Source organism: Cyprinus carpio, chromosome B9 (assembly GCF_018340385.1).
Source record: "Cyprinus carpio isolate SPL01 chromosome B9, ASM1834038v1, whole genome shotgun sequence".
Taxonomy (NCBI): domain Eukaryota; kingdom Metazoa; phylum Chordata; class Actinopteri; order Cypriniformes; family Cyprinidae; genus Cyprinus; species Cyprinus carpio.
This window is the reverse complement of record NC_056605.1, coordinates 12,499,234-12,519,946: the sequence shown is the minus strand read 5'-3', so window position 1 is coordinate 12,519,946 and position 20,713 is coordinate 12,499,234. Positions and strand designations below refer to the sequence as shown.

The window sequence follows — 20,713 nt, the reverse complement described above, 5'->3', positions numbered from 1 at the left end:
TAGCCCAGCTTCTGTCATGAAGACACCAGCTTTCTATGCGTCCATTAAGGGCAACAGGCTATTTAACAAGTATGATCATGGAGGCTGGTGGAGCAGTGAAAGCTGTAGGTTAGAGTAGCTGACCTTGAGTACATGACGTGCTGAGAACAAATTGGAGCCATCCAGCTCTGACCCCACCACTCAGAACAATGAGGCTATTTTACAGCTAAACAATTTGTAAAGCATGACTCTATTCAGCAGGGAGCGAGACTGCGTGTCCAGTGTGTGTATCTGAATTCATTTGTTCCACTGTCTTTATGCATATGTGTGTGGGAGACAGAAAGCAACATTCTAGGAAAAGGAGAAATACTGCATTACGTTCAATCATCTAATGAGGCCATGATGAATTCAGATAAATTGTGCATTTCATGGCACATACCGTCTGAAATTGTTTTTAAAGGCATAACTTTTTCTGTGATATTTAATTTTATGGTACATTTATTTTAGCAGCACCAGTTCACAAACATGTATGACTATTAAATATAATCAATTACAATTATGCTATATATGTACGCCATATCATTGAATTATCATAGACATTGCTATGCCTTGGAAACAATCTCAGATGGTATGTGCCATGCAATGCGAAATACTCATCACCTGAATATACACAAGCATTCAAATGTTTTGGATCAGTAAAACTGATTTAATTGTTAAAAAAAAGTCTCACCAAAGCCACATTTATTTGACAAAAAAAAAATACAATAAAAACAGTTATATTGTGAAATATTATCACAAAACTGTTGTCTTTTAACTATCTCTCAAAATCTAATTTATTTCCATGATGGCCAAGCTGAATTTTCAGCATCATTACTCCAGTTTTCAGTCACATGATCTTTCTTATTATCATTATTATCATGTTTTTGAGGACTCTCTGATAGATAATCTTTTGTAACAATAAAAATGTCATTACTGTTACTTTTGTTCAATTCTAATATCATAATTATTAATATATTTCTAGATAACCTGATTTTTTTGTAATAAAATCAATTTAAATTCAATACTCAATACTTACACTTATTATTTACTATTCATTCATGTCAGGCACTCCACCTTGCGTATAGTGATCCTGATGACCATTTCTGGGTTTATTTTGCCTTAATTCTCCTTATGTAGTACAGCCTAACTGTGTATAGAAGTCATCTAATTGTTTGGTTTGAATTGGCTTTTCCTTCATAATAACCCACACGGCATCCCATGACCGAAAGGAGCACTGACAGGTCATCACTGTTTCCATCTCAAGTTATTTGATTTATGGGATCATTTCTCTGCTCCAAATAAATCCAAACCTAAACACAAATAATTACAGCAACACCGCATTAAGGCCCCATCAAGCTAACAATGCGACCCCTGATAAAGAGATACCCAAACGAGCTTTTAGGAAAGCCAGAAACCACAAGACCCCAAAGGAAATAACACAGAGCACGCTGGATTCAATTAATTTAAAGAAAAGTGGTCTGAATCAAAGCACGCAAGAATGCCTTTTATTTACAGTGCCTTCCTGTTCCTCAGAAACCTCAGAGCTCCGCTTACTGTAAAAACAACTCGACTGAACCGCCATGCTTAATGTGAGGCAGAGACTGACCAAGGAGAGTGAATAACTGACTGATTACAAGATAAGAATGAATAGACACTGTTGAACAGAGAACAGAAAGTATTCTTTACAGAGCTGCTGTGCTCCTGTTGCCAAACGCCCTTAAAGTGCTGCACTCTTTTTTCAGTCCGGCTAGATCGGGATGAGTCATTTCAGTAAAGTGAGGGACCGCAAAACTCCTTAACAAGATGTGGAGAGGGGTTTTTTGAGGGGGGTGAGAGGAAGAAAAAGGAAATAATATAAAGAGGAGAGACAGAAAAAACACCACAAGACTGAAAAAAATCCCCTGCGAAAGTCCAGAAGTGTTGCAAAACATTACCATGAAAATTGCACCTTAATTTTTTGTCACTTCCATGATTCTAATATTAAGATATCATCTGTGTGCTCACTACATCAAGTCCCTCAGAGTACCATAGTGGCAAGAATAAGTTTGTGAACCCTTTGCAAATATCTGGACTTCTGCATTAATTACTTATTTAATTTGTTCAGTCAGAATTACAGACAAACACTAGTAACACAAACACTGGGTGATTATTCACAGGGCAGGGCAGTGTGGAAAAAACAAGCACACGACTAATTAGAGTCGGGTTAATGTGGGTTGCACAGGTTCCCTGTTCTTAAAATAAAAGACACACAAAGCCAGGCTTCTACTAAATATATTCTTCTCAAGAATGACTGGTTAGTGTGAACCATACCTCGATCACAAAAGCTTTCACAGGAGCATAACGAAGCATAACAGCTGAAAAAAGCAACAACTTGGATGTTCATCCATCCATGGTAGGATTCTACAAATGTAGCAAATTCTGGACTGTTGCCACTCTCGCTAAGGCTGGGTTGTCTATAACTGTGATTTTAATTAAGATCAGACCACATATTATGAGTACGCAATGCAGAAATCTGGAAATTTTCAAAGGGTTCACAGACTTTTCTTGCTGTAAAATGCCATGAGAATTGAACACTGTAATGTAAACACTGAACATTGTATGGTAAAAAGTGTGAAAAACCCCTAAGAGCCTGTCTATATCTTTTTTCTTCCTTGTTGCATTTCAGATATAAATTCTAAAGTAACTCTTGCACTGAGGTCTAGCACTGTTTATTTATACTGGATCTTTAAACTATGTGTGTGAACATGTGCGGGTCACGCAACCGCACCTTAGTCTTTCCCAGCTGCCACTCTTTCTTTGTGACGTCATACTTCGTAAGCAGATCTGTACATTTCTTCCTTTCATCCACCGTGTGGTTTTTGTCCCTCAGGATCATTGTGTATCTGCACAGGAAGTGGGCACAGCTTGAACACACATGCATACATTCCACTTCAATCATTTTACTGTAAGGGAACAATGTACTGATAGATTCAGAAAAGCTTCCCTGCAATTGTTCATTATGATTTCAAGAACTTTAACTTCACATTACCTTTCCAAAAACTGTCAGAGATCAAATATGTGCATCTGGAACTGATTTTGTGCTTCTAACTGTATTTCGATGGACTGTCAGTGGTTTCTTGATGATGTATCTCACCTGCTGAGGAAGTCTTGGAAGGTTCTCCGTACAGGAAAGCCTGCTCTACGGATCTTCACTGTCTCCAGCATTCCGGAGTAACGTAACTGATTCAGAACCACATCTGCATCAAATTTATTTGCGTTCTGGAAGAAGATAGAAGGAGATGTCCATCAGCACTGGCATCAACCAGCTAAGCCCAATATTACTTGAAACTGAATGGACCAAAACTCAGTATTCAACAGTGGTCCTATTCCACTACTACAAGTTAACATGAAATATTGTTCATAATAACACATCTGATTTCTGTAATCTGATGCAAGTTTTTCTATTAGTTATATGAATTGCTCTTTCCTCATTAGCATTTTTTTACGATGATGATGATGAATTTATGAGGTTTATGAGGTTTATGCTTAAGAGAAAACTAGGTAACACTTTACTTAATGCCTTTATTCATAATGCATTATAAAGGGTTATTAAAGGGTATAAAGCATTATAATTATTCATAATGTGCTTTGTAATATATTATATCTTTAAACCGAATTTACAAAACATAGAGTAACAATTAATTGATAAGTGTTATAATGTATTTACTGTGGTTACAATTATTAATGAAACTGTACAATGCATTATAAGGTCCATTACAAGGCATAATTAATGCATTAAATAAAATACATAAAGGCTTTAAGTAAAGTGTTACTGAAAATTGTATAATAATAAAAAAGCACAAAAAATGCCAGTGGGGTATGATATATACACCAAAATGCATTCTCTGCTAATAAATCTTAGTAACTTATCTTAATTTAGTCAAATAGATATTTTTTTAAAAGGCAAAAATACTGATATAAAACCTTGAAGAAAATAATTTTTGCAGTTTATGACAAACATTTTATCTGTGGGCAGAAAAAGGGGTCAAACACCAATGTCAGCCATGGGAGCTTTCAGCTGGGATTGATTATGTCTATTGTGTGAGGTGTTGCGTCATGTTTAGTGGTGATCTGTAGCTGGATCAGTAACGTCAGTGCCTGGTGTTCAGCTGCTCCCACACTGTCCTGTCTCATCAGGCCTTTTGATCGCTATGTTAAAGAGCGGGACTCATTGTTGGTGGCCTGGACATCTGGTGCGTCTTAACAGCATGTTCCACCATTGCCTTTTGCCATGTCCTTCATTTCAGTCAGCACAATCTGAACTGAAATTATCATGTCAGGCTAATGTGACAAGAGACTGAGGTGTATTTCTGGTCTGCCTGTGTAATTTGGGGAGTAAACCTGGGTCAGGCATGAAGTATGCAGTATCACAATTGTCTTTAACGGGGCCCCAAAGTGAGGTGGGATGTGTTGTGTGGCATAAACGATAGAAGAAAAGGTGTGGAATGACAGAGGAGGCCAGGCGCCAGACAAAGCCACAGCCGTGATTCCCCTCCCTGAGGACAGTTATCACGATACAACAACCCCACCAGAAGCGCCAACCTGATCCTCTGCCCACTGAAACGAGAGTCCTCTATGAATCAATGCAATCATAATAATTCCGGTAATATGTGAGCTCAAATGAGCATCATTACAGCTCGACTGTGTCACATAATAAAGGGTAGAGGCTCTGTGTGTTTTTCTGGCTGTTATCTCTACATTCCTCTGCTGCAGGTCAGGAGTGTGCTACTCCTCTCAGTGCCGCTGAAGCGGACAGCCGTGACCTCTGACCCCAGCACTGGCAGGTTTGGGCTGCAGGAATGTGCTGGCGGTGGGGATGGGCCACTCCAATCTGAGCAAATCAGCACAAAGAGACTCTATATACAGAGTGCAGAACACGACAGGCTGCTGGCTGTACAGCTTCTCACAATGTGATGATGCAAGATTGTCCTGTGAAGTTTCATTTTAACATAAGAAGAGGCCACTGCACTGATACTAATGATTTCTTAATCAGTCTGTTTTCCAGCAGAAAAAAATAATAATAATAAATTTAAAATCATGGTAAATTAATTAAATATTCGAAAAACTTAAAGTTAATCCATTATAATTTCTTATGTTTGTCTGATCTTACCATTTTTATCCATCATTTAGATATTTAATGCACAGTTTAAGTAGCTCACCAGATTTATATTTCAATGGAAATTGTATTCTGCATATACAGTAACTGTGCATGTAACTAATAAAAGTACTGAATCATAACATAAATCAGAAGCAACATTGTATACTGAAAATCAGTTAAAAATTTGCTAGAGTATAAGACAAAATATACTCATATTAAAGATACATTTTTAAAAAACAAGTCTTAATATCTTATGCAGTGTTGCTTAAAGAAAATGTATCTTGTATCAAAATATTTAAAAAAATTTAACTAGAAAATAACTTTAAAAAAATCTAATTTTATTATTTGTTTGTTTCTTTGCAGGGCTTAAAAGTTTAATAGCTGAATAGTTCACTAAAAAAATCTAAATTCCCATTTATTCACCCTCATATCAAACCCATGTGGATTTTTTTTTAAATTAATTTATCCAAAAAAATAATTAAAAAAAGTAATTGCAAATTTTGTTCAAGGTGTTATTTTCCATGCAATGAAAGAATATAGTGACCAGAGAAAGCCGAACTAAAAAAAAGTCATCATCACTGACAATCTCTCACATAGCTCTCAAATCTAATTTGCATTTCTGCAAATTCAAATTTGGTGCATCAATATTTGGTTATGAGACAAGCAAGAACCACTGCTGCTTTATGTTACTGACGCCAGACATTGCGGAACACATCTTTCCGCATGATGTGCCGGTATGATTATGCACATGCTTGAATATGATTCTGGAGCTACAGTGAAGCGGAAGGTTATTGGTCAATTGCTCAAATTTGGGTCTGTTCCACCAAAAAAGCTACTGTAAATGTGCGGTCACTATTGGTCTATTGTCATTAACACAGCTCATATCAAAGTTACTTTCAAGTGAAGCAGCTTTCTGTTGGTCAGTTTGTTTATTATGAACAAGCTGCTTTAACTTCACTTGTGGAATATTGTCATGTTTCTATCAGCTGTTTGGACTGTCATTCTGATGGCACCCATTCACTGCAGAGAGATCATTGATGAGCAAGTGACATGATGCTACATTTCTTTAAATCTGTTCCAATGAAGAAACAAACTCATAGATCTTGGATGGCTTGAGGGTGTGGAAATGTTCAGCAAATTTTATTTTTGGGTGAACTATTCCTTTAAGTTGCTCTTTGATTGTTGTAATATATGGAAAAAAGCCGCATGAACATTTATTTGAATTTCCTTTTTTTATGTTTGACAGAAGAAAGAAAGTGAAACATGTTTGAAACAACCTGACAGTGAATAAACAATGATGGACTTTCATTCTGGGTTGAGCTATTCATCTGAAAAGGACGTTTTAGAAGAATTCTAAAAAAATATATATTTTCTGTTTGACTCAATAAGGAAAGTAATATGGTTTGAGTGTGATATGGCCAGTACAAAAAGTGTCAATCCTACCTTCTCCATGTTAGGTTTGATGCAGCGCACAAAGAAAGGGTTGGAGGCACTTAAAGTGGCCATCAGTGCATGAAGAGAGTCCTGAAACACACAGTCACAATAACACTAAATTACACCCCTGCACAGGAAAGTAACAGCACCAAAAGTGCCGTTCAGCAACCACAGCTGCTATTTGCTTGTCCGTCCCCCTGGCAAACACAGGCAGTGACAGGGCTAGTATTTACCCAGTCACATCAAGGACCCTTCAACCTGGCACTCTGTCCCACAGTCTCAGACTGAGAGGCTCCAGGTTGGCTTTAATGACAGGGGAACAGGGGAACATGCACGGACCCTGTCAAACCCTTGTGCCCGGTTTGTGGGTAATCCCCTGGCTTTAAGAGCCACACTACAAGGGCAGCTGTCAAATCCCCTGCAAGGCAGTTATGACATGCAAAGCCCCGTAACCCTGCAAACGGGCAGCTATACAGGGTCATAGACAAGAGGACAAAACACACACACACAAATGCAAGGTACACACAGAGTCACGCATATGCAGAAAAATAAGCAAAAATTTATTCTAGGTTTACCCTGTTGAAAAAAACAGCATATGCTGGTAAGGTATGTTTTGACGCTGAGATACTGGTTTATGCTGGTCTATGCTGGTCCTTTGCTGGTTTATGCTGGTCCTTTTGCTGTTTTTTGCTGGTCCTTTGCTAGCACATGACCAGCATAAACCAGCAAAAGGACCAGCATAAACTAGCAAAGGACCAGCATAAACCAGCAAAGGACCAGCTCAAACCAGCAAAGGACCAGCACAAACCAGCAAAGGACCAGCATAAACCAGCATCCCAGCGTCAAAACATACCTTACCAGCATATGCTGTTTTTTTCAGCAGGGTACACTCATAATCTGGAATGTACACCCAAAATAATAAACCTAAACATGAAAACACACATTTTAGCTCTGTTTTGAAACTTACTGAGCTGCCTCACTTACTACTGCCTACAAAGGCAGCTGTCTTTTAAGGGAGCATCCTTAACCTAATAAGTGACTGATTTGAAACGTTCAACATTGTCTGCAATTCCTCGTAGCACACAAAAAGGACTTCACAAATGTGATTTAACAACTGATTTCAATAGAGTGCAACAGTGATCTACCACTTTTTCAGCAGCCTTGGTTCAGGGTTTTTTTCCCATTATTTTTTCCCATTGACATTTTTAAAAGGTCTTTGTTAAAGAGTTATTATCCATGAACTAAACCAATCAGCAACGAGTAGGTCTGTCTTTAAAGGTCAACAGTCAGGGTCAACCAGACTGTTGCACTCTCTAGAGTTTGATGTTAGCATTTTGCTAAGCTAATAACACAATACTCAGATAAAAATACATAACACATAAATGCTGATGCAAATAATCTATTTCTAATTACACTTAACTGGTTTGCAGATTTCTGCAGATATTAAGTGAAATATGTCTTTCTTCATCCGTCATCTCGGATCTTTTTTTCAGTGAGCAGTGTATTCTGGGAGTAACTGTTTATGTGAATCACATGATGCTGCCTTTGAACTTAGTAAAAACAAGGTATTTTAGCATGTCTATAATGCCTTAAAATGCTAAGCTAGGTTTTAGGGCAGAGCACTTGTCTCACAGTCTTCTTGTTCCGATTCTTTCAAAATAGAGTTGTATAAAAACATCAGATGGCACATTTAGATCATCAGCTGTCTCACCCTGAACTGAGAGCTGACGGTGGGTTTGCGGCGGGCAGTGCCCATCTTCAGAGTCTCGTCTCCATTCCTGCTACCAACACGTTCATACAGGTCATAGATGAAGTCAAGCCTGAGAGACACACAATAGAGACAATATCGCTCACAAACATCATTCATATCAGAAGAAATGGAGATCAGCAACAACTGCTTCAGGGTAGCTGGATTTTTAAGTTCAAATTTAAATGAATGTATTTAGGAAGTGTATTTCTTAGGCCCAGCAAGTTTTTAAACAGCTTTTTGCCTTCATTACATGATTTTAAATGATCCTTCAGTGTGTCAAATTCATTTTTAACTCTTTCCCCACCAAAAACAGAATTTTCTGTGTCTGTGTTTTCACTGTTATAGGCTTGGGTACGCTAATATCTATCTATATATAATATCTATATCTGCTGAATGAGTCTAGAATGTGCCAATCAAAAACACAAACGCGCGATCTTGTATATATGCATATGCATATGAAAAATAATGTGAACATCAACAACAAAAAGCATATAAATGAAAACTGGCTAATGTTACAGAGTGAAATGTTAATCCAGAAAGTGGTAAAAGACTGCGCAAGCTTTGGGGGTGCTGCATCTTCACTTTGATCAATGCACTGAACATGATCCAGATGTAGTATTTGATAAAATACAGTTTTCTCAGCTTTTTGCTCAAAATGTTGCTTTTTTATGAAACCTGTCTACATTCAAGTGTTGATAAAAAAAGAATGCTTGAAGCTAGAATAAACCATAAAGAATAAATTAAGAATAAATTAAATTTTTTGTTTAAAAGTAGAGGCTCTCTTCTTATTTTGATGTAAGGCATGTTTAGATATTCGAACAGCAAAATATTCTGGGTGCCTTGAACTTGGAAAGTGGCATTAAAAATATTCCATGTAGTCTATAAATTAAAATTAATTCATAAAAGCTTCATTAATGTAGGATTTTATATGCAGTATAATATCACAACACATGTCAAAATGCCCAAAATATTTCTTGTCAATAGTTTTTGTAGCATGAAAAGCATCATTTACAGTACATATATACATCGCTGATCTCATGACAAGCTAAGGATGATATGATCCACAGCATTGCTTAGAATAACAGAAACAAAGTGACTGATTTGTTACCTGCTGTCCTTCAGCATATTGAGAATATCATCTCTGAATGTGTCTCTGTTCTTCTCTAGAATGCCACGCACATCATACAGTACCTGACACACACAAATACAGTTACTAAATACATGTACAATGACTTAATGATCATGCATATATTTATTTTATGAATGGAAAATATTTTTTAATTTTACATTTTTTCATGTGTCTGTCCTAACATTTCAGCCTAATAATGAGAGACCGAATTGAGAGGTTGATCGAGCTGCTGCATTTTAATGCAGTCACCTGTTGAGTATTACTCAGTCATGACCTCCGTGGCGACAGATTCCTCCACTGATCTTTACACTATGAAATAAACTCCTGAGCTGTAAAGTATGCAGCATCCACAACACATGCTGGTGGTATTTATAACACCATCTTGATAATTACAAGCTCTCATTTAAACAGAGAATTCATCCAAAGCTTATAGTCCGATCTTTCATTTGTGTTGGCCTAGAGAGCAGATGCTAAAGATATTCTCCACCTGAAAGCATTTGAAAGACAGGATAGATATTATGGGAACCATGCATCACATCAGACATTTTGCACACAAGACTAAGGTGAAGCTATCATGCAAAATTAGATGTTTTCCAGTAACAATATATAAAAATCCTTAAAAGGAGATTGAAAGCAAAACTCTATGAGATACAAGTCTTAATACTCTATGCAATTTTAGATATTTTACTGGAAAGCACGACTGATTAAAATGACCTTTTTTGGAGAAGAGAGAGAAAGTAAGGAGTAAAAGTAGAAGCGTGAATAAAAACTGTCAGGAAAAGAGAAATGGCAGCTAGAGAAGGAGCTGGACTGCATGCCAAATGCTTCTCAGGGGAGTGCATGTTAGGCGTGTGGTTTCCAGCACATTAAACTGTAGAGGATTCGTGTGGTGCCCACGGTGAAAGGGCAAACCAGCTTTTCACTTTCCATCTCTCTCTCTGTGCTTTTTTCAGCATACTGCTCTAACTGCGTTCTCTCACTCTCCCGAAAAGACTAATTTTGCTGCTCTCTGTAAGAGAGGCAAAACAAATGAAACTGCATACTGCAGATGTGCAATAGTGATAAACGGATATCAACCAATATTTGAGATTATAAATATCAACAAAAATATAACTATGAAACAATAGTGTTAAACGGTTTCATAATCAAACATTTATTGCAATATTTGAGATTAGATTAGAAGTTTCATCACCAGGATTTAAGATTTTAAGCAAATTTTTACACCCTGTTGTTTCCAAAATGTACAAACAAGCAGTAACAGCTGAGACTTGTCATGCATGAATAATGCACATTTTCATTTAAGTTTTACATAAAAAATTATACATGACAATCATGCCATTAATCGTGAGAGTAATTTTAAACTTGATTTATAAAATAGCTTACGCTGGTAACTCACATTTTACCCACTGATTTCTGTCTCCAAAAGCACCTCCTAATGGCAGAGAATGAATGTGCATTTTCAATAATCCAGTCTGCAGCAGACCAATGCGAAATATTCACCCACATAAATCTGTTTTAAATAATATATAATTTATACTTGACTCATCCCAATAATATTAAAGTTTCAGTTTGTGAGGTTTATCCTACGTGGTCTACAACATGAAATAATAAAAGTATCTGCTAAATGAATAAATTTAAATAAAGAATCCCATTAGAACATGTACATAAACAAATGTAGAAACATTGGACAACAACAATGTGGGGCCACCATTGAAGCAAGCATCACGACAGGCCTCGAGGGTTGATCTATAAAATGTGTGCAAATGTATAGGGCCCCATTCCTGTATTATATCCTACAATTCACTAAATCGCCCCTGCCCACGGGTGAAAAGGGCAAACAGCAATTTACTGCTCTAACTGCGTTCTCTCACTCTCCCGAAAAGACTAATTCCTCTCTTAAAGCCTGAAACTGATACTGCAGATGATGAGAGAAGGAGAAGACTTAAGTATGTTTTATCAGTAAATAGTGATTTATCAACCAATTTTATGTTTTACATTATACAAGTTAGTTTGAGAACTTGATTTATTAGCTTTACCTGAGGCCTTGTGCCTACAGCTGAATCATTTATTAGCTTTACCTGAGGCCTTGTGCCTACAGCTGAATCATTATATTATTTCAGAACCATTCATATGACATTATACTTTTAATGTTACTGTTAAATTAAATTATTTTAAAACACAGAATAAGTGTCACATTCTTACCACACTTCCACTGTGTGTGTCTGTGCCTGTGTGTGTGTGTGTGTGTCTGTGTGTGTGTGTGTGTGTGTGTGTGTGTGTGTGTGTGTGTGTGTGTGTGTGTGTGTGTGTGTGTGTGTGTGTGTGTTTGGAGTCTGCCAACACAGATGTCAATTAAATGCATTTAAACTGTACTATAAATTTTGGTAGACCATATAAAATCTTTCCAACCTCACAAATAATGCACCACAAAACCAATACTGTAAAACACTTTTGCTATACACTGCAATTTTCTTCTACATACCTGGCGAGACGCATTATAAATTCTAAGCTGTATCTTAAAAAAAGTGTGTTTGTTTCTCTCACATTTGTCACACACTTGTTGACAGATTGGTTACAGTTTACTAATAGTAAAATTATTAAAAATTGCTTCTGAAATAAAAAAAAATAAAAAAATGTACTTTAAAAAAATAAAATATAAATACAATTTGAAATATTGCTGAACATTAGCTGAAGCACTACGCCACTAACTTACTAAAATTAAAAGTGAAATAAAAATAAGCTAAATAGAAATATTAAAAAAAAAGTTTAAATAAAGTTTAAATAAAATTAACATTAAAACTGAAAATAAAAAATAAAAGCTGATTCAATAATACAAACATGCTAAAATAACACTGCTTGTTGATGTAATTACCTCTCCTGCATAATGTTTAATACCAAACTGGTGATCTGCCACTCTTGGTTTCACGTAGTAAGGGTTTGTCTGCAGAGATAGAAACACATAACACATTATTTTTCATATTGATTATATCTGAAGTGAGTACACACAGAGGTACTTCAGTCAGGCCATACTGTATGTGTGTTCTCCGAGGACACACTCATTGTTCCTGTGCCCTGAGGAAAGCCTGCTCACGTTACCGTATTGTGCATGTGCATGTGAGAGGCTATGGGGGTGTGACTGGGTGTTGCCTATTGGCTCAGCGCTGGTCTTTATCAGCGAGTTTAAAGAAGAATTAACTCTCTGTGATCTGAAATGAGATGCGGGAAAGAAAAGCATACTGTATGTCTGTGAGTGTTTCGAAAAGAAGGACTTACGGCATGCCGGCTGTGGAGTTTCTCCAGTAGGGTGTAGTCCGTGCCTTTAGGGAATCTGCTCTCTTCATTGATAAGAGCCAACATGCCCAGTTTCTGAGGAAAGAGCACACTGATCTAAGCACACGGTCTCTATGGCTCTCCACATTAACCACAGGGGTCTAGTTTGTAATCGATCAGAGATGTTAATTATTATCGTTTTAACAGTGGGCCATCATTCATTATTAGTGTCAAATACTGTCTCTCAAATTACACTAATATTTACTTGTAATGTCATGTAGCTTCAAGTCAACGTCAAGTTTTTGATTATTCTCAGTGATAACTAAGATGCATTTTTTCAATCATATTGTGCTTTTTTGCCACTTGATATGGAAGCCCTGAGAGCATATGGGTCATACATCTTTTTGATTGCAGCTGGAACATGCAATTCTTTCTGCAACATAATATGCAATCATTTGCAATCTCATGCTGTTCAGTGTTGAACATTCAGAAGATGTTTCTACACTTTTTTAATTCAAATTCACTGTTTTAGAATGTTTGGAAGAAATTTGGGCAAATTCTAATGCAACACTTCCCAGACCTCTTAGAGATTTACACTACGGTTCAAAGGTTAGGGTCAGCAAGATTTTTTTTTTTAAAGAAGTCTCTTATGCTCACCAAGGCTACAATAATTTGAGCAAAAACACAGTAAAAACGTTATAAATGTTCCTATTTTAATATATTTTAATTTGTAATTTATATTATAATATAGTTCTGTAATGGTAAATCTGAATTTTTAGCAGTCATTATTCCAGTCTTCACTGTTCACTGTCATATAATCTTTCAGAAATCATTCTAATTTCTTATTTAAGAAATCATTTCTTATAATTATCAATGTTGAAAGTTCAAAAAACAGAAAGTTCAAAAGAATAGCATTTATTTAAAACAAAAAATTCATTTCAAGAATTTTATTTGCATTAACACAATAATTGAATAAATATAGTAGTGTAAATGATGTAGAGGGCAAGATATGATGCAAAGAAGAGATAGCATCATCACCTGTATGAGCATCATGGCTAAACTAGACATAGACCCTAATTATTTACATTTTTTTTTAAGATTGACAAAGCCTGCAAATCTTTCTGAAAATGCAATATAAAATTGCTCATGTGCTAATAGTTATCAAAAGTGGAAAGGTTTCTAATGAGCACTGTGTAGTCACAGTGAGAGCTGATTAAAGGTCAAAGGTTAAAAGGACACCTTTTCGATCAGATCCAAACACTCTGCGTTGTCCATCCAGTCGATGGCTTCCCAGTGTATCCCCTCCCTGTGCGAAGACACAAGAGAACCTCTTGAGCAACATCACAACACTACAAGTACACAAAGGTGGTATTATCCTCAGGGTTCATGTGATGAAATGAGCTGTGACCGGGCTCTGCTGTCCCCCCTCAGCCATCACATTTCAACACAAGAACACAACTGTGTGGGAAAGACGAGACCCATTCACACATCTGGCAGAGTGCCTCCATAGCCTCTACAGCAAGAACAGTCTGAAAAACCCGCCCTCAGTTCATCTGCTATCTCTCCATCACTGTACCCTAAAAGAGATCACAGGACCCATGTCCTGTATATCATGATCATGTCGCACCTCCACCCTTCTACGCTATTTCACCCCCACCCCACCTTAACCCTATCTCACACCTAAAACTTATAATCTAAATCTATGTACATACAGACGAGCCTGTATCATTCGCTTTGGGTTTCACACAGCTATTTCATCTCCTGATGATGATGTAACTGTGAGGACATAATGTACGCAGGGAGGGGCACCATCTGATATTGGTGAAACATATTTGCAGCATTGAACAATTTAGCCAATCACAAACATATCTGTTGATTTCTAGAACGCAATGACCAGAAGTGTTTAGAATCACCTCACCACTCAAAATGCAGAGTTTTTGTCAAGTGCTGAGTTCTGCAAGCTCGGGAAACCTCTCATTATAACAAAGTGTACAGTAGATACGATGTAAATAAGAGATTCATTGTGAAGTGAAGAGGGCTTATTAATGAAATGTTGTGAGATCACAATGAACTGAAGTGAGTGACAGCTATTGATTATATGAGGGGGCACTCTTTGCGTGCATTCTAGGCTGTATAATACTGTCTGACTGTCTCATAATGGATATATTAATCTCAGAGAAGAAAGTATTGTGTTTCAAGTCATAATTTTATTTGTCTTGGTGTTTCAAAATGACTCTCTTGTATGTTTTTCCTAGGCACTATGTTTTCCTCACACTTGTATAATGCACTAATGCAATGACTGGAGATTTTTGCTTAATAATAGATTCAATTTTCGATTTCTTTCTAGGCAAACCCTACCATATGCCTTCAGAACATTTGGAATATGAAGTGAGTTGCATGGGATAATTTTATGTTTGTAAAAAGTTTATCATTTAGTAAATGGACAAGTGCAAGCATTTTTGATAATGTCTTTATTTGTGATCTGAAAAAAATAAGGTAGCCTAATATGGCTTTAGAACATCAGGTTGACTAATTACTGGTTGTGAAGGGATAAATAAACTATAAACTAGAGTGAGAGAGCAAAATAAGGGTTAGGCGGAAAAGAGCAGTTATTGTGTTGGGGCCCCATACCTGGAATTTGCTTAGGGTCCCAAAATCATTAAGTCCGCCCCGGTTATTAGCTATAACCAGTGTTGGGAAGGTTACTTTGGAAATGTAATTGGTTACATTACATAGTTACCCTATTTAAAATGTAATAAGTAGTGTAACTATTTCAATTATTCTATTAAAGTAATGTAACTGATTATTTTTGGTACTTTTCTAAATTCTAACCAAAGTTTTCAAATGTTAAGAATTTTCAAACACTTAAATCAGACAGGGTTAACCTTACAGTAGCACCTAACTTAGATTACTGTAAATACTGTACTGTAAATAATAATTTAAATCTAAAGTGCAACCACAACAAAAACCCTTTAGCACCTCTTTTAACTTTGAGATTGTTTTGAGCTCAAGTCCAGATTTAAAATCATAAGATATAGTTTAATAGTAATGATACTGTTTTTAGATCAAAACTTTGCATAGCTATGACAGGAAAAACTTGCATTTAACAATGCCTTGGAAAAAAAACGTCAATCTTAAAAAATAAAGCATTTACATAAACCAATTAGGAAAAAAAAAACAGGTATCAAATAAGCATGTGTCTCATTCTGTGTCCTTAACTATTTTAGAGCAATGCAATTTGGGAAAGAAATCAATCAAACCTGTCTGTGTGTGAAAATATTCAGATGCAATCCCCTTTGTAATATTAACATTTTCATAAGTAATTGTAATTTAATTACAGATTACAGTTACATTTATTTTGTGATTAAATTACATAATCCATTACTAGTTACTCCCCAACACTGGATATAACTAGCTATAATGCTAACTAGGCATATCTTGTTCAGACATATTCACTAGCTGAAATACATTCTGTGCAAGTATATGACAGAAAAACTCCTAGCTATGCAAACTCCTAGTATGTGTGTTTGAATGTTACAAAAAATGTCTGAAGAGCATTAGCATAAAATTCTCTCTTCAGCAATTGATTTTCTTGCTATAACATGACATTAGCATAAATTGTCATATTCTATAGTCACTTCCAGTGAACTATTGTCATAGTAGAGCAACAGTTTCAAATAAATAGCTAAAGTTAACATTTTTATAGCTAGCAAGACAATCTTGCTGAGTTTTTTTTTTTTTAATCTAAAATAACTCAAATATTGCTTCTCTTGAGTACAAAAGTCTGTTACCCACACAGTAACATACGTAGGAAAACACAGACTGTGCCCAACTTCCAAACTATAGGCCTATAGTATGTGAAAAACAGTTTGTGAGACAGTAAAAAGTACCCTGAAGACAACCGTCAAAGTGTGCATGTGATGAACCTATTACTATGCCATAAGACTAGTCTACTTTTAAGTAAATGTTTTGATCTTATGATCATGCATAAACCTAATATGGCAATATGGAGTATCAACTCTCAGACTCATTATTTAACACTCATTATTTTGAGTGCTATATTAGGTCAAAATCAGAGAAAAAAAGCTTGTTTTGTTGACAGATCTCTTCCAGGAGCAGGGCTTTAATGCTCACCAGGGTCACTGACAGTACTCACCTGTTATATTCAAGCTGCTCCAGGGAGAAGATGTGCTTGTTGAAGTACTCCTGGAGCTTCTCGTTGGCATAGTTAATGTTGAACTGCTCGAACCGGTTCACCTGGGGGGGCGGGGGTCATAAAAACATGACAACATGCCATCGACAGACAGTTTAGCTGGAACGTTTCACCTCTTTGTACTCAATAAACTCTCACCTCGAAGTTTTCAAAGCCAAAGATATCCAAAATGCCAATGGACTTGAAGTTGTCCTTTCCTTTGATTTTCTGGTTAATTCTGGCGATGATCCAAGAAAAACACTGGGAATACAATGCCATGGCCACAGAGTCCCGGGAATCAATTGCCTTTGGAAAGCAGGGCAGAGACTAATATTAATCTAGAGATATTTTCCTTTAGTTAGCCTCCAACAGTGCAATTTAAAACCACAATGTCAACAAGCAACGTCTCTAGAGATCATTACAAAACACTAATATGTCTGTTTGAATTTCAACATCGTGAAACCCCCCCCCCAGTAAAGTTCACATTATGGGCTGAATCTGCAGGGTTGTTATTCTCTGTAATTGTGCATGTCTTTAAGCGTGCCTTAAGTGCGAAGTTTGAAAACAATGGATGTCTTTCCTGATTTATAGCTGAGATTGGATACAATACAGTGACCCCAATAAGTATTTGGACACTTAAGTCACATTTAAACCACCCATTCCCGACAAAGCAGTATGATTTTAATTACGCTCTGTTTTTAATTATGCTCAGAATTAAGAAATAAAAAAAAAGAGTAGTGGAACTTGTTCATATTAAATGTGATAAACTACACTGGTGCAAGACTACACATACAGATTGTGAGAAATGACTTTAACACAGTCAATCCACTAAAACTGGCCTACCAATTCATTTCACAAAAGTGATGAAAAGTGTGGAAGCTCTTTGCTTCTGGAGTTTCAGTCCAGCTCATAAACCCAGCAATAACCCTGAGCTGCTATTACTGGATTACAGATGGAGAGAAAGTTAATACCCGCAAATTAGACTCTGCTATTCCTAAGAACGCCAAACTCCCGTCTGTTGTTTCAGCAACACTATAATTCATCAGTCAGAGACACTTCTGCCTGATTCTGAACAGTGTACTGGCTCCATCAGAAAGACCTGAAAGAATGGCTGTTTGTGCAGGATCCGGCCAATGGCAGCTGTTGAGGTCCTGACCACTGTGTTAATGCATTATGGGGAAAGGAGGAGGAGGAATAAGGGCCTCCATTAAGACGTGGCACTGCTTTATGACCGCTGACACAGGCTGGAGTTAGTGGCCATTGTCTTTGTTCATGAAAAGATTGCTTGTGTGTGAGTCGGTCACAAAGGCCAGGGTCCGTTCTACATGCTAGATGAGATTTATGGGATAATGTGGGTTGGGGTCTCTTTATTCTTTGCATGCATACACCCCCCCACCCTTTCCCCTCAATGGTCATCACATAAACCAGTTTTACATTTCAAAAATCAAGCCTTTGATTTTGGTTCCTTTGCGGAGAAGAGGAATTCTTAAGAGTACATTTTGAAAGCTCTGCACTGGTGCTACATCGACTGTTTCTTGTGTTTAGCGTGCATATTTGTGTAATAGACTGCCCCCATTAGGCGGCTGCTAACCGCTGTCTCCACACTCGGCCTCTATTGTGTTTCTTCTCATGAGATCTTTATCACCGAGTTATTATAGCAGGAATCCGAGGGGACAAAAAAACAGGAAATGGTACCAAGTCACGCAAAGACGCTTTCTACACAGGCATATGGGTGTGAGCATGTTTTTAATGACAGTCTGTCAGTAAATCTGGGGTGAGCCTGGGGATGCAGGGAAACATGTGTCTGGACACACTGAGGGCACAGCACAGACATGCCACAACATGACGGCTAAAGCAAACAAACCAAAAAAATGCACTGCCCAATCCTATGCCAAAATGTAAATAAACCAGATTTAAATAGGCAAATGCATAGCTATATCTTATTTCTAGACGACAGTGCCTGATGCCTATATACTATACAACATCACAAAAAAGTATGCATGTCCTGGTTCCTTACCTGTTCCACAGTGAGAGGTGAGCAGATCTCTTCTCCTCTCAGGATCATGGACCGCTGAGTCAGAACCTCAGACAGCTGAAAGGAGTCGAGTCCCAGCAGATCACTGACAACACTGACCACTGTCAATTAAATAAACAAAACACACTGTATAAGCCTTCACAATGTGCAAAGTGTTTATGCGTACACAGTTAATGGTAATCTTCAGTGGATATTATATATATTTTCAAGTAAATATTCCATCATATGATATGCAAACTTGTTATATATGTAACAAATATTCAACAGTCAACATGACACAATTACACATTTCAGGATGCATTGCATTCATAAGATAAAGAACTGTAATCAAACCTTCTACGATTAAAAAAATTGGGGTCAGAAAAAATACAACTTTTGTTAAGCAATGACCCATTCAATTGATCAAAAGTAACAGTAAAGAGATTTATAACATTACAAAAGATTTCTATCAAAAAATCTATTCATCCTAAATGAAATGCTTCATGGTTTCCATAAAAATGCTAAGCAGTACAACTGTTTTGAACATCAACGATAATTAAAAAAAAAAAAAAAATCCTTGAGCGCCAAATCCATTACTTTATTAGAATTATTTCTGAAGGATCGTGAAACACTGAAAACTGTAAAATTCAGCTTTCCCATCACAAGAATAAATGACATTTAAAAATATAGAATATAATAATTAAACGCCTATTTTAAATTGTAATAATAACCTATGGTCTCCATTCATTGCGACCGCATGGAAATATGCAACCAGTAGATTTGAGTAATTGATTACAGAATTTCTTTTTCTTTTTTCTTTTTTTAATGAATCAACAGTCTTTTGGAACTGCTCCAGCATTAAGACGGGTTAGTGAGTTTTCACCCATATGAAGTACAGTTATCAAAGTGAATTCTGACATGTTGTAGCATGCCTCTAAACACTCCACTCAGTGAAGGCCTTTACTCTTAGCTCCTGATATTGTGTGTCAGGTCTACAGGTGGTTTTTAATAGATCCTTCCACTATGCTATGCACTACGCTATCCTTCCACAGAAGCTATGCTTCTGAATAATGCTGATTTGCCTCGAACCTCCTTTAGTGGTGATCTGAGCACCCCCTGCAGTCATGAATTCAATGTTGCCGATCTGTAAGACTCCAGAGAGAAGCTTGAAGACATCGCGGATCTCTTCCTCAGTGAATTCCATCACCTTCAATGCTTCCTGCAGTCATTAAACAGAAGAATATTTATTTGACATATTTTATTTGTCTATTTTGACAGATACAGCTGATATTGAATTCTTAAGGGAAAGAGAGGAGGAAATGGGATCTGGACACATTATGCTTACTGTGATCACAAACGTCATTTTTATATACCAATAGATATGAATAAAAAAACTTAGAATAACTGGAGTTTAATTATTTCTACCTAATTCTTTCCGAGCAAGTTACAGATAAGAGATGATGTGGTGCCCTCTAGTGAACATTTATTAAAGCCCAGTTGCATGGCATTAAAAAAGACCAACTTTCACGTTGTTCCTTGTGGTTTTCATGTGAAATTGAACTGTTTTAGAGTCGAGAATGCCGTCAAACATACAGTATTGACTCACCATCACACTATCATAGAGGTGCTTGTCATCCAGGCTTCTGTCTTTCACACAGCCGGACTGGTTGAGGTAATGATACGCCTCGGGGGAATCAGCCAGCATGTACATTTCTGATGGAAAGAACACAGGGTTACTCTACACTGCAATACAACGGCCAAAGAGAAAA

General features: G+C 36.9%; 1 protein-coding gene across 1 annotated transcript in view; it reads right to left on the bottom strand.

Annotated features, from left to right (window-relative positions):
- myo10l3 (myosin X, like 3) overlaps positions 1-20,713 on the bottom strand; it is a 66,625-nt gene that overhangs the window by 20,221 nt on the left and 25,691 nt on the right. The window contains exons 8-20 of the mRNA XM_042731011.1: positions 20,551-20,657; positions 20,034-20,163; positions 18,948-19,066; positions 17,090-17,236; positions 16,895-16,995; positions 13,978-14,044; positions 12,742-12,834; positions 12,341-12,409; positions 9,448-9,530; positions 8,301-8,409; positions 6,599-6,679; positions 3,152-3,276; positions 2,786-2,900 (exon numbers count right to left, since the gene is read on the bottom strand). Coding sequence (XP_042586945.1) covers positions 2,786-2,900; positions 3,152-3,276; positions 6,599-6,679; positions 8,301-8,409; positions 9,448-9,530; positions 12,341-12,409; positions 12,742-12,834; positions 13,978-14,044; positions 16,895-16,995; positions 17,090-17,236; positions 18,948-19,066; positions 20,034-20,163; positions 20,551-20,657 — 1,346 coding nt within the window. The remainder of the gene's footprint in view (positions 1-2,785; positions 2,901-3,151; positions 3,277-6,598; positions 6,680-8,300; positions 8,410-9,447; positions 9,531-12,340; positions 12,410-12,741; positions 12,835-13,977; positions 14,045-16,894; positions 16,996-17,089; positions 17,237-18,947; positions 19,067-20,033; positions 20,164-20,550; positions 20,658-20,713) is intronic.